The sequence below is a fragment of the Chanos chanos genome, chromosome 1 (genome assembly GCF_902362185.1).
Source record: "Chanos chanos chromosome 1, fChaCha1.1, whole genome shotgun sequence".
NCBI classification, from domain to species: Eukaryota; Metazoa; Chordata; class Actinopteri; order Gonorynchiformes; family Chanidae; genus Chanos; species Chanos chanos.
The window spans coordinates 53,193,190-53,208,020 of record NC_044495.1 but is presented as its reverse complement, the minus strand read 5'-3'; the positions used below and the strand labels follow the sequence as shown (position 1 = coordinate 53,208,020).

Below are 14,831 nucleotides of genomic sequence, written 5' to 3'. Positions count from 1 at the left end.
CCTTTTATGTTATATATCTATGGCATTTGGATCGCTACCGGAAGGTGTTTTAAATTTTATCATATTTTTTAATGGGATTGTGTTTGACTAATAATTTGCCATACGTGAAGAATAAAGGAAGCCTCGCGGATTAATCATTGACTTATCACACCGTTAGAGTGAAATTTTGATTGCACGTTCATTCTTGGTCTTTCCCCGCTGCCAGGATGAGATCAGCCCACTTGAGAACGCCATAGAAACCATGGAGCTGGCCAATGAGAAGCTGAGTAACTTGGTACAGCAGCAGGCATGCGATCGCTCCCTTCCTGTCCACCCACTCTCCATGATGCTCAACGGTATTGTGGACCCTGCTGTCATGGGTGGCTTCTCCAATTATGAGAAGGTCTGTCTGTCTGACTCTCCATTTATTTTTGTGTCTGCTTCTTCGGCTTTTTCCTCCGTTTGTCTCATGTCAAATTCTCCCATAAGCCACCTGTCAGCACGTTAGCACTTTGCAAAAAAGTATTCTGCTTTCAATTGCTTGAATAAGTCTAAAAAAAAAAAAAAAACCCCAAAAAACGTCAGTACATGAGTCTGAAAAAGTGATGCTGTCAAAACACGAGAGAAAGAGATTGAGATTTTATTTATTTATTAATCCTTTTTTTTTTTTGCTTTGACTCAGGCATTCTTCACAGAAGACTACATGCAGAAACATCCGGAAGATCACGAGCGAATTGAAGTTCTCAAGCACCTTATCGCCCTACAGGTAAATCTTCACCTTGAACGTAAACGCTGCGATGCCCACGTCAACGCTGCAAGCCAGCGACATGACGTTTCTCGGTCGGGTTGAAACAAAAATTTGTATCGTGGGCCTGGATTGGAGATTGCCTGTCTCTGTTTCCGTGTCCCGGCAGATCCCGCTGCTCGACGACGGGATCCGAATCCACGGGGAAAAGGCCACGGAGCAGCTGAAGCCTCTGCATAACCGTTTAGTCACGTGCTTCCAGGACCTGCGGGAGAAAGTGGAGAAGCACTACGGGGTTATTACTCTGGTGGGTAGCCCTACCGCTCAGTTCCCCCATCTATCAGCTTCAGCTCCCAGTTACAAAGCTTGTTTCAACTTGCCCACTGATCATTAAGCCTTCTGGGTTCTTCTAGTTTTTTTTTTTTTCTTTTTTTGATTGGTTTACTTTTCAAATAACTTGTGGAGGCTGTAAAACGATTGAACCCTGAAACTGGAGTTAAGAAATAGGAATAAAATGAATTTTAAGTTTTGTTTAGTGTCTTCAAAAATATCAGGACTTGTAGTGTTCAATTAATGCTCTTTTTTTTTTTTTTTGCTTGTAATGCAGTTGATGTCATTAAAAAAAGGATAGATGGATGGATTACCTTTTCAGTTTTCGTTCTAAAAGAATTCAGGTTAATACGGTAAATTTCTCTAAACGTGCAGAAATTGGAGCTGATTTGTGTGTGAGCTGGTTTGTGTGTGAGCTGGTTTGTGTGTGAGCTGGTTTGTGTGTGAGCTGATTTTGTGTGTGTGTATGCCTTTAGCCGTGCTCTCTAACGGAGCGGAAGAAGAGTCGTGTTGGCTCAGTGGTCATGCCCTACATCATGTCCTCCACTCTGAGACGCATGTCCACCATCTCCACCCTGTCCAACGCCTCCTCAGGCCTGTCCAGCGGTTCGGGCTCCTCCGACGGCGCTCCGTCACGACCTGCGTCCCAAGAGTCAGTCCTCTCTTTTGTGTTCATCACCTATGGTGATAGCACGTTTTACACTAGACAGTGTCACTAACAAGCTTTTCTGAGCACAAGTTCTCTGTCTCTCTCCCTCCCTCACTCTCTCTCTTGCTCTGTCTCTCTCTCTCTCTCTCTCTTTCTCTCTGTACTTTCTTTGTGTAACACTGACCAAAAGCTGTGTTCACAGAAAAAAAAACTTTTTTTCATACAGTCAAGACTCATCTCTCTCAGACTTCAAATCGTTCATTATCTCTGCTTCACTCTCTCTCTCTTTTTTTTTTCTTCCTCTGTGCATCCTATTTCATGAGCAAGCCATGTTTTTTGTAGTATGTTTTTGATTTGAAACATTTTTTTTTGAGCAGTTTAATAGATTACGACATGTTACACCTCATACTCATCCCAGTTGTTCTTCCCTCGTTTTTTTCCCCCCTCTTCCCTCTTTTCATCTTTTCTCTCGGTCTCTTCATCTATTTTTGTTTCTCTGTCCTTTCCTCCTCTCTTTCTCCCCCCTTTATTTTTCTCTCTGTCTGCTCAGTTCTCTGCTCTCCCGTTTGAATGACAAGAGGGCATCAGTTCTATCGCGGTCTGAAGAGGATAACGGCATTAGCAGGAAGAACAGGAAAGAATGGAGCATAAGCAAGTCTCAGGTCCTGCTGGAGAGAGTGACAGACACAGATGAGGTGCCTGAAACTCAAAAAAAAAAAATTTATGGGGATTAATGTTTTGGTTTTTTTTTTTTGGTTTGTTTGTTTGTTTCAGTTTTTTTTTGTGTTGTTGTTAACAGGCAAATACCTTTCTGTAAATAATTGGATGAAAGATTTTCTTTTATTCGGTTTGTTGCCTGGATACCTCAGCATAAAACTGGACAATGAAAAGTTCGGATGTTATCAAATAATAGAGGAACAGACCGAATTATGCGTTTAAATAAACAGGCTTTCTTTTAATTTTTTTTTTAATTTTTTTTTTTTTGTCTAATTTCAATACAACAACAGACGACACCTGTTTACTTTCTCACACCGCAGCATGATAATTAGTCTCGACTTCTTTTGATGATTTCGAGTGTCACGGTTTCACATCACGTTGTTTTTCCAGACGCCTCCGGAGAAGCATCAGAGGCCCAAAAGCCTGCAGTTTGGGGACAGGCGTCTACCGCTGTCTCTGTTCCATGGCGAGTCTGGCCAACTTAGTCTCTCAGCCCCTCTGAGTCCGCTGCCTGCCTCTCCGCACACTCCACGTAGCGCCAGTATGTGGCTTTGATACACGCAAACGTGCTATACATAAACGTACTGCCAAGTGTACTGTCAGAAATGACGCATCAACTCGAATAACACATCTAATCACGTTAAGCCGCCGAGAGAGTCGTGCTGCTTTCCACGGTTAAACAAGGCAAGGATTTGTCACATTGAGTGTATTTTCTTGTAGGTTACACATCCCTCCCTAGCGACAATGACATCGTGGCTGACAACGCAGGAATACCCCCGCCCATGCCTCCCAAAAAACACCCACACGAAAACGATTACATTCACAACGAGGTAGGCGTAGAGAATTGTGGGGAAAATACAATGGGGCTCCAAAATGATTGGTCAGACTTTGATGTGTTTGTTTGTTTGTTTATTTGTTTGTTTGTTTCTTTTTTTTTTCTATCTCTAGTTAATTCCTCCTCTGCCAGTGAAAGTGGAGAGCAAACCCCCTCCGCCTCCACCCAAAACACGGAAGTCCATGTTTCCTTCGTACGAACATGGTCCACAGTGAGGATTCTCCAGGGCTTTATGCTTCAGCCGCGTACCCAGGTCTTCCTGCTTCTCTGTGCCAGTGTGAATCTTCCAAGACAAGACGAGGCTTTTGGTTGCAACGATCAATTTGTGAACGTATTGAGATTTCAACCACGATGAGATTTCTAAACAGATCTGCTGCCACAATGGAATGATCTCCAAAAAAAAAAAAAAAAAACGACAACAAAAGAGCGTGTTTCTGGATGGTTTACGCTTAATCAAAAAGACGCTTAAAAGACGAACACCAGCGGTACCCTGTCTGCATTCCATTTTCTCCTGATCCAAATGTATGGGTACCGTCGGACAATTTTGAAATTAGAAAAAGTTTTATATTACTTCATTTGTGTTTCACTACTGGGCAAAAAAGGGTGATACGACCATTTGTGGAATGTCAGAATATATTGTAAATCCACTGGATCCAACATTATAAAGACAAGTGCGCTGTCTTAAACAAAGTGCCTTTTTTTTACATTGTAGTGACAAATGCAAAAGCTACAGTCTGTGTGCAACATGTCTTTATAGATTGTTGACTGTACATATATTTTTTACTTTTTTGGGTATACTTAGAAAACTTGTATGTGTTATATTCACTGTGCCTGCGGACCATGGCAGGCATGACATCATGTGATTTCTGGTTGTATTCCAGCTGGTACAAAATCAGCACTCATTTCCTCTGAACATATGACAGTACCTGTTTTTTTTGACCTGTTTTTTTTTTTTTCTTATTCAGGTTCATATCATTCGAACAAACATTAGCGGCAAAGCTACCTAGCAGCAAAAGTAGCTTGTTCACAGGTTTCTGTCGTTTTTCAAAGCGGATTTATTTCATACTGTTAAAAGTGCGAAGTTCACAGGAAAAACATGCGCAGTAAAATTAGAGAAATATTCTCACCATACATTTTCAGTGAATGCACTTCCTTTCAATGTCTAAACAGATTTCCACATGTCAAATCAGCATATCCTCTGGGAACCATGCATACAATGCCTTGCAACCAGCAAAGGTAAAGAAAACACACTAAAGCATATTTTTCAGGACTGCCACAAGAGCCTTAATTACCTCAGTCCATGTATCACATCATATAGAGGCATGCACTGGATGATAATAATGTTCAGCAATATACCTTTTTTTTTTTTTTTTTTTTTTTTTTATTCTGTCGAACCAAGTCGTTGATGTTCTCATCCCTATGGTACAAATGCTGTAATTATTCATTTGAAAATGTGTTATGGTACGTTAATCTTTTTGCCGAGTCATTATTAATTACAGCTTTTCAGTTTACAAGGTAGAACTCCATCTCACAGAAATGTTCAGGCTGTGTGTGTGTGTGTGTGTGTGTGTGTGTGTGTGTGTGTATGTATGTGCGTGTGTGTATTAAAAAGCTGTTTCACTCTCTAGGTTTTTAAGAACAAACAGTTGAAATTGTTTCCCATGAATTTGTGCAAATGTTCAATTGTGCATGAGAACAATGCAATATGCAATAGAAAAGGTCTTGTGGCCTATTTTATCTGTGAAATATAAGCCTCTTTCTGCAATTATTGTTTTACTGAACCGTGAATTATATCTGAGATAGTATGACTGATTGTCAGTGTTTTACCTCACAGATTTGCAGGGGTAAAAGAAAATTTTCTTTCAAAGGGAGCATGGTGTAAATAAATACCCCCCCCCCCTTTTTTTTTTAGCTACAATCAAACTCTGTACTGTAAATTGAATGAATAATTGCATGAAGAGATGTTAATATTGCCTTTTTTCCCCCCACAAATATTGTCAAGCCAAGCAAACAAAAATTAAAGATTTATCAAGTTCATATTTGATGTAAGTGTGGATTTTTGATAGAAAAGGCTACATTCAAACACTGTATTGAACAGTTATCACTGATTGGAGCTGTGACATAATGAGTTATTTCACTCTGCTAAATTTGATTAATCAATATATGCATCACCTCTTCGATTAAAAAAAAATGGTGTTTCATGTACAGCCTTTGCTTTCAAGCACTTAAATACATAGAAAGTCTCCTGAAATTACACTTTTCCATCAGTGTGTTTGTGACTTAGTCTTTAAAGTAGAGGCTAATCTCATGATATTACTTTTGAAATAAGTGAACAACATGCTCAACAGAAATGTATTATTCAGCATTATAAATAACCCACCACAATTTCGCCTCGATGCTGAAAATGACCAATTTTGCACTCCTGGTCTAGCTGATGTTCTTCGTTTTTTTTTTTTTTTTAATGACAAGGCTTTTCAAACTGATGGAACAGTGAAATACTGCTTCAAAATGTCGACCCTTGTATGAAAAACCACACAAACGCACATATCACACTTATGTTCATAGCACATAACCAAAAATTAAAGTGTAATAACTGTGCCTCTTCCTGTTTCAACCCAAAAATCCAAAGTTATTTGTCTCTGCCTTTGTGATTAATAGTTTGGTGTCAGAGTGAAATGCAGTTTGCAGTATTTGGTCTGGCTGCGTTGGACTGAATTGAGTTTTCAGCTGGGCTCGGTGCACAATGCTGTCAGTCACTAAATGGCAAAAACATACCACAGAAATCAGTTCTCAGCATCATGTCTATGGAATATGCCTTTATTCCCAAGACATTTAAACTCTTGAGAAATTTAAACTAAACCACTAAAGGTTATGTGGCAGTTGGAAATGTTGTTTGATACCCATTTTTTTCCCCACCACCGGTTGATTACAATACTTTAGTCACACTGTACATTAAATGTTATAATCTAATAACTATAATAAATATTATACAGTAATAAATATTTTATATTAAAAAAATCAGCCAGATTACAGTGCCGGAAGAACCATGATAAAGTAGAGTGGAATCAATATTTTTCTGCTCTTGGGTTCTGTAAACAAAACCTGTTTACACAATCACATCATTATTCACAGGCACACAGTTTTTGAAACCTGTCCTGTCCCATCTTTTTATGAATACAACCCTACATTTAGACTTTCCTCTCAGCTGCCAATCATTTTATGAATCCTTTACTTTGCCTGATTAGAAAAGATTACATCTTCAGGCTCTCCATTCCCCCCCCCCCCCCACCATCCTTTATTTATTTATTTATTTATTTATTTATTTATTTATTTTTTAAATCCTGAGAAACATAGAGAGCTTTACCGATGTAAAGTGCTCTTGCTAGAGATTCTTCAGCCATTATTCTCTCAGAGAACATCGTGGACGGTCTTTTTCTTCACTCTTCCTTCGATGTTGCCATTTAAATGTGTTTGGAGTCGGAATGCGTCTGTACTGCGTATCGGAAGTGACAATGTGAGCAGGGATATCTTTACTGGTCGCGAGTCTTGTGATTTGACCTTCTGACTGATTGTTCTCACCCTCTCTGTATGCTGGCGAACAGGATAGGACTGGATATATAGAATACAGAGCACGTATCCTTTAGTTACAGCTCAGAGAATATTCAGTGTGCGCTGCTTTATTGTCTGAGATAAGACCAGGAGCAAAAGAGTTTGTCTTCTGTAAAAGAGCCAACCTGGAAATGTATCAAGATGTAGAAAAGGAAAAAAAAAAGAATGGAAGAGTTTTCTCTCAAATACCCTTTCCTCCCTCATCTCAAAGCCCACCTTTACCACCCACCATGATGTGTACACACACACACACACACACACACACAGTGAAACTGAGACTGAGTCACTTTGTAGCAAGGTGCATACAAACTCTTTCAAGACAGCTAGCAGAACGATTGACTGCTTTGGCAGTAAACTGTCAAAAGTGTACTTTGGATCACATTTGGGAAAGAATTTCACAGTCTGTTCCTCCGGAGAGGAGTACTGATGCATACCTTTCCACTCTGTCCTGAAAAACAACCTTTCTTTTTTTTCCTCTCTGTTATTCGTAGAACGGCTGGTCCAGCCAATTTCATGTTTTCATCAAACATTTTAATGACAGAAAAAGTGGCTCTAATCACATATGTATGCACATAGTAGAAATAGTAGAAGTGGATTTTTTTCCTGCTGCTATACATATATATATATATACACACACACACACACACACACACACACACACACATAGATATATTTAGATTTTTTCCCCCTGCAATGTGTGAATTAGAACTCCCAGTTATAGTTCCTTATCACATTTATGATTTTCCTGGTGACCCACAGAACTGAATGTGCTTTGTCAAAAAAACCCTCTGCCTTTGTGCAAGTTTTCATTATTATCATATCAATAATGAAAGACGGGACTACTTTCAATGTAATATCTTACTATTCCTCCGAACTGAATAAAGTACTTGTAATCTCATGCTGGACATGATCTAAAATATCTCCCCTTCCAATATTAAACTCTCAAAAAATCACTGTGGTACCGTGTTAAATTGGTTGGTTATTCAGCCTAAGGCATTCATCTCAATGAATTTAATTCCCCTAAAATGTGCTTACTTATAGACATCGCAAAATATTTTAAATACCAAATTAAAAGAATGACAAAAAAAGAAGAAATGTATTGACTTGCTGTGTAATACCAAATTTCTAAAAAGGCATTTTGTACCTCGGGTCAAATACATTATTACTGTAATTATTATCTAGCCATCTGAGAAGGCACAAAAATTCACATATTTGATTTGTAACATGATGAGACACTGTATCTTTTGAGGTTTCTAATAGAGAGGAGGGGTAAGACTTGAGAGAAAAGGACTGAGGCTTGATTTAAAACAGATACAACTTAATCTGACAGTTTGTAAGATTACTGATCACATGTGACTAGATTTGACTTTGGATTTTGTTGCATTGCTTACATTTTTGGAATTGCTCTTGTTCTCTGGAACCTTAAGACAGCGCAAGCAAGGGAATTCGTCTAGAAAGAGGTTGTACCAGCGCAGAAGTTCCGTCCAGCAGCTCTTCCTCCCGTAGACAAGCACAAACGCGCTGACCATCGTATAAATGGTTGCGAACAGGATAGTCATTGTGATGGTGTTTTCGTGCTGAAAGACCACCGTTACGTGGACATAGAGGTCAACAGCCAGGAAACAAAGAAATACCACCACCAAGGTCAATGTCATCTTGATCACCCGCATCTGAGAGCCCAGTTTAGGAGCGTGAGAACTGTTTGTACTGGCCTTCATGTTACGCAAGTGGATGGCAAGATGGACCGAGATGGAAATGCTACTCTTGATCATAAGTACGCCGGGAACAATATCAGAGATGAACACGTAAAAGGACATGTAGAGTTTGCCTGGGATACCAGCAGGCATGATAGCTCCACAGTCACTCTCATCTTTTGTGGCATTTTGATGGGACATGAAAGTCAACAGGGGCAGGCAGGTGGCGAATCCAGCCAGGATGATAAAGACGATTATGGTCAAAACGTGCTTCAGGATGGCCTCCTGAATCTTGGTGTAGCAACAGATGGGTTCGATCACCAGCTTTGTGCCGTAATAGAAGGTGAGGAAGGAGGTCGTCCACATGATGGAGAATCTGACGCCGAAGACCAGCGTCAGGAGAACGGACTCAAGCAGGTTGTACAGGCATTCTCGGTCTACCTCGTCCATGGTCATCCAGAAATAGGCTAAGATTTGGTGGCCACAGCTTGTCAGCGAGATAGCCGTAATAATGGTGTCTCCAGGATTCAGATGATTGTCTTTGTTGTACTTTTTTATATTCACTAGCAGAATGAACACGTAGAAGAAGATGGTATTGACAGCCAGGAGGCCAGTGAGCAGCCAGATTCCTGTTTTGTCTTCTGCTGGTAGCATGCTAGCCTTTATAAACCTGTGTCAGCTTCAGCCTTGCCTCCTTCAGATGATGTGAGATGTTGTCGTGGAGTTATTGTCGCGTATGCTGAATCGTCAGGAAGCAAAAAAGAAAAAAAGAAAAAAAGTATTTTAAAGAACACAAAAAGATTCAAATGATGTTGCTCCTACTGTTGTCTTGCCCCTGAAGACAGAACTGTGAAAAGAGCATGGACTGAGCTGTGATCATTTTTATTCAATTAAATAATGTATCTGGATAGAAATGTTTAGTATTCAGTTTTCAAAACTGACCACAAGCAACCATGAAGGTTAAAAAACCCAAAACATTAGAAAATATGTACGTATATTAAAATACATCTGTGGTACTGATGCAGCAAAGGAGAGTTTGGGAGAAATGATTTCAATACGAAAGCAAAGAGCATTCATTTCTTCACAGCTGCATCTATTAATGGTTGTGTGAATGTCATACATTTAAAAAAAAATAAAAATATGCACTGCCGGTAAAATGCAAATTGTTCCACATTGCCCTAATTTGTTTTACTGGAAATCCTTAGGCTGTTGGTATACTTAAGCTTTACTAAAATCAATGAAACGTCAATGAAAAAAAAAAAAAGCGCACTTGATGACTCATAGAAATGAGCTGCAACTGAGAGCATGAGGGACTATAAGAGTTAATGCTATTTTATCCCTAAAAGGATAAGACACTGATAAGAAAAGTAACCACTTTAAAAGAACTTTTCATTTAGCTGATTCCCCCCCAAAGTCAACCTTCACAGACAGATGAACAGCTGAAAAAAAGAAAACAGTTTTCCCATTTAAACATTTCTGCGAAGATTACCGTTGATGATCGACGTCCTTGATTTTTTTTTTTTTTCCAAACCTCTCTCCCACCTCTCTTACATTTGTTCACAGAGGATATATTATGTTTTTCTACTCCTTTGTCTCCAGCGGAAAATAAGTACTGAGTGTAAAGTTCTTGATGTGACTAGCACTATCAGAGGCTTTTAGAGAAGCCAAGTGCTCAGGGAACATCACGACTGGCTTTATAGCAAGACAACACGATTCCTGTTCAAGGTTTAGATTTTCATATTACTCTTTTTTTGGGGGGGGGGGGGGGGGGGGGGGTTGGGATGTATTGGTTCTAGTCGTGGAGTAAGTCTGACATGGCTGTTTCACGTGATCCGTGCTGGCCTTAACATTTGTATGACAGTCTGCCTGTTCAGTTTGTGGTGAGGGACAGATGTTCATATGTATTTTACATTAGGTTCACCAATGAAGTTACTCACCTGTGGACATGTTCACCCACACGCATAAGCACATATGCATGCAGTACTCCCCCACTGAACAAATCCCCAAAACCCCACACACCCATTCACGGTGGTGCTTCATTTTTCTTTGCCGTCTGTAAACTTTTAACCACTCATGTCAGTTCCTTTTAATTGGTTGCGTTCAAATCCTGTGTTACGAAATGATGGAGGCACTTTTGATGTGTTTTGCCTTAGGAAGCCTTGGTTGACACACACAGACACACAAAAAGAAGACCAAAACAGACAAATTAAGGCACCTATGACTAAAAGGATGATCAAATCAAATGGCAGAAATCAGAACAACATCAGAGAATTAGAGGTTTATTTTGCAGGAGGACTGGGAAGGGATGAGGGCTCTATCAAACTGTACATGGGTCAGAGAGAAATATAATAGGCAACTTGGATCCCTTAACATGTGGTTTATTGCTATATGAGAAACACTGCTGGGAGTTCCAGGCGGTGATTTCTTTATTTGTTTTGCGATGCAGTCAGACTTGGATAAGTCTATAAGGGACTGGCAGCAGATAAAATGTAGATGGAAAACTACTTAGAGGTGAAGACAGAAAGAAAACAAACACAATGTCAGAGCTGGCAGGGACGAAGGTTCTCATTACCCAGTTTAGGATTGTAATCTAGCCCTTACGTTTCAGAAATCGGCCTTGCAAACAAACAAAGAAACAAACAAACAAACAAACAAACAAAATGTTTTAGTTGTTATGATCAATCACGGTCAACGTTTTTAACAGTCTGAATAGGTTGTAGCACAAATACTTTCCTTGGAGCTAATGCGCATTAGATACAGAGGCTGCATGTCTACTCCAAAGATAGTCAGCAGGTGAACAACAGAATGGAGGCAATTAAGCCTGCCACATGAGGCTCCATAGATCTTTAAATCCAATCGGTTTCCAAGAACTCTTTCATGACAGATATTGTATGAGAAATGCTCTGTTTCTATTAATATCCCTGTATGGAACACACATTTTTACAGCTTGCTGACAATTGATGGAATCAGACAGGAGACAAGCTTTATAACTCCTCTGACAGCTCTGGAAGGTTGCGGATATAATCAAACATACAAACCAACATGCTGTGCTTTTAATGTCAGTATACAGGTGTTTTCAAATCGATTCAAGTCAAATCTGTGGTGCCATCACTGGTAAAGCCCCTATTTGCCTAAACCTCATCTTTCCTCCTGTAATGGAGTCTGAGGTCTGGGGTTTGATTTCATTTGAATGACATTCAAAGCAGTTACTAGTAATAATCGCACCAAGTCTGAGTGAGTCTCATGTTTGGTGATGTGAATGTGTATCTGTCCACTTTTGAGTAAAGTATTCTTAATGCAATAGCTTTTGGCTCACCAAGATCTGAATCATCAAAATAATTAAATCGGACATACAAACACTTCAGATTAACTGAGGGTCTTCTTACTTTTGCTTGAAGCCCACTCAAACAACATTACATCACCCGGACTTTACCTCTTGCAAACACAAAACCACAAGCTCTCTCTCCATCTCCCTCCCTCTACCTCCCTCTCCCTCGCCCCCTCTCTCTCTCTCTCTCTGTTTCCCTGGAAACAGTAAAGTCCTTTTTTTTTTTCGCACTAACACTTCTTAATTCTATTTACTTTCTGGACTCTCTAACCTTAGGTTATGAAGGAGAGCTTTTTGTCATCTCCCTAGCTTTGTTGCTTGTCCACTTGATGTGATTCACATACAACATTTTTATCAGAATAATTATGAAAACGGCAAGTGGTATTTTTCGAAATAAAGAAACAAACATTGAAGTCACTTTTGTATTGACTGACTTCCTCTGTAGAGCAGGTGGACTTATATACCCAAACTGAGTGATATTTGTGCAAAAGAACAAAGAATAGACCAGTCAGTCATTCTTATAATAATTTTCTCGTAGCTCGAAAAGACTATAACTTCAAAATAGAATTTGAAGCTCAATATATTAGTCAGCGAGAAAATAAGAGGATAATGAGCTGGAACAAAAGGAGAATGACTTTTTTTTTTTTCACTCAGTACCACGTGCCTAGAGTGTGACCATTTTTACATGTATAAAATAATTTCCTCAGTTGAGAGTTTTGGTTGCAGTCTCCTGAGAAATGCCTTATTGCACATCTTATTGTAATAATCTTACGTATGTGACAGATTTTACAGTGCATCTGCTTCAACTCAACAGCAAAGGAAAAGTACCATAGAGATTGCAATGTTAATCAAAGATCTCACTTTGCTTGATAAGACTCAGTTAAGACCAACCGAGTGTTACCTCGCATGGCTTGGCAGTCACATGTAGATGAATATACAGTACATATCAGAATATCAAGGGGTCGAACCCGATATGTTTTATCATGAGATAGTTTTAGAATATATTTATTTATTCTGTTTGTGTCAAGTGATCAGCACGAAACACTATATATCGTATAATGAAAGTCATTAAAACAGATCCTTTTAATTAACTTTTAAATAACTGACGTGAAAATAATGTGTAAGTGTTTAGCCCATTTGCTGTGTGACATCTTATGGTGATGTGATGCAGTTCATGGATTCACATAAATAATTGAGCGGAGTTCACTTTTATGGAGTCAGAATTGCAAAATTATTAATTCAGATTGTATGAAACTCTTTACGGTGGGTCAAATTGAGTCTAGTATAGTTGCCAATGTAAAGCATAGTAAAAATGACACAAAAAAACTTCTAAAGGACATCTGTTCATCTGTTTTCTTGGTAACTTGACATTCCCATTTAATCGATCTCCCTCTGAAACAACAACAACCTTCTCAGTCTAAGTGAATGGGCTGTTTTGTTTGTGACATAACTAAGAGCTTGGAAGAGACTGCTATTTGCGCAACAACAGCCACAATTACACAGGGACTTGACTGTGAGTGACCACTGACACGCCCACCCCAAAAAGAACGTAGCCATCAGCATTGCCTCGCACTTCAAGCCACCGTCCACAGTGTGGTTGAGCTAGGAATCCAACTCCCATCTGAAGAACTTGTTTCTGTAAGACAGTAGTGCCTTGATTAAGTGCACTAGTCATTGGCCTGGGGAGGGGAGGGACAGAGTAAAAAAGAAAAAACAAAAAGACATAATTACGCACCTGTGCTAAATACAAAAACCTAAAAGAAAATGAGCATTGAGAAAAGAGGGGGACTAGTCAGGGAGACCAGCAAGAGGCTATTGACTGAAGGAATTCCTCCACTGGGGGGAATTACAGTCCTCGGTGGCTGAGATGGGAGGAGAAAGTCTGTGTACAATTGTCCAGGTGTTTCATAATTCTGGATGTCATGTGAGAAGGTAAAATGAATGCTAAAAAACCCCCGTAATCATAATGATAAAAAATGAACACCCTCCACACCCCCCCCCACACACACACCCTGAACACTGTGGTTTGCCAGGAGACAAAGGAGATTTTTCAGACCAGTGGAAACAGATGCTATGGTCTGATGGGACTAGAATGGAACCTGTTTGGCCAAAACACTAAGCTCTATATTTAGCTCAAGTATAACACCACACTTTATCCTGAGAGCATCATTCTTACGGAGAGGCATGGTCGTGGCAGCGCAGTGCAGTGGGAGTGCTTAACTATATCACGGTATCCAAGACGTGGGAAGGCAGAAGGTAAAATAGACACAGTGAAGCAGTGAAATCCTAGAGAAGAAAAAAAATGTATTGTAATCTCCAAGACACCTGGGAGCCACATTCATCTTCCAAAAAGGACAAGGACTTCAAAATATAGAGATGAACATATACTGGAGTGTTTTAAAAAGAAAACCCATAATAGCCGAGGTTCTGGGGTGGCCAAGTCAAAAGTGTGAAATCAGTCCAATCACAAACCTGTGACAAGAGCAGAAAATTGCTGTTCATCAGTGTTTCCCATGTAACTTGGGGGAGGGGGTGGGGGAGTGTGTGTGTGTGTGTGTGTGTGTGTGGGGGGGGGGTGCAGCTGGGGGGGGTCTAGAACTATCACAGAGAGTCCGGTAATTTTCTCGATTAAACTTCAAATAATTTTCGAGGGATTTGTACTCGTTCATTTTCAGTTTGACACTACAGAATCTTTTGTGTATGAGAACATTAAAAATTCTAATTGGAAAAAATCTTATTAAACACTATGTAACTCCTTGGTGTAGTACCACAAATTTTGATAATATCAGCCACTTTTGAAACCTTTTGATAACCGTCATAATCTTGTCTCTATGGAGACTGCAAATCAAGGTGCCTTTTTTCCCTCATATATTTGTTTTATTGTGGCATATCTGAGAGAATATATTGTTCTCTTTGCCAGAGGGCAGAAAAACACATTTAGACAT

The 14,831-nt window shown here is 39.6% G+C and overlaps 2 protein-coding genes across 2 annotated transcripts in view; one reads left to right on the top strand and one right to left on the bottom strand.

Annotated features, from left to right (window-relative positions):
* dock5 (dedicator of cytokinesis 5) overlaps positions 1-3,589 on the top strand; it is a 30,800-nt gene extending 27,211 nt beyond the window's left edge. Inside the window, exons 44-51 of the mRNA XM_030774705.1 lie at positions 206-382; positions 662-745; positions 894-1,031; positions 1,531-1,706; positions 2,254-2,398; positions 2,811-2,961; positions 3,141-3,250; positions 3,369-3,589. Coding sequence (XP_030630565.1) covers positions 206-382; positions 662-745; positions 894-1,031; positions 1,531-1,706; positions 2,254-2,398; positions 2,811-2,961; positions 3,141-3,250; positions 3,369-3,470 — 1,083 coding nt within the window. The 3' untranslated portion in view covers positions 3,471-3,589. The remainder of the gene's footprint in view (positions 1-205; positions 383-661; positions 746-893; positions 1,032-1,530; positions 1,707-2,253; positions 2,399-2,810; positions 2,962-3,140; positions 3,251-3,368) is intronic.
* A 4,621-nt stretch (positions 3,590-8,210) lies between these two features.
* On the bottom strand, positions 8,211-9,212 carry tas2r202 (taste receptor, type 2, member 202). Its single transcript, XM_030765245.1, has one exon. It carries the CDS (start codon positions 9,210-9,212, stop codon positions 8,211-8,213), a length of 1,002 nt encoding a protein of 333 aa, XP_030621105.1.
* Positions 9,213-14,831: the final 5,619 nt, after the last annotated feature.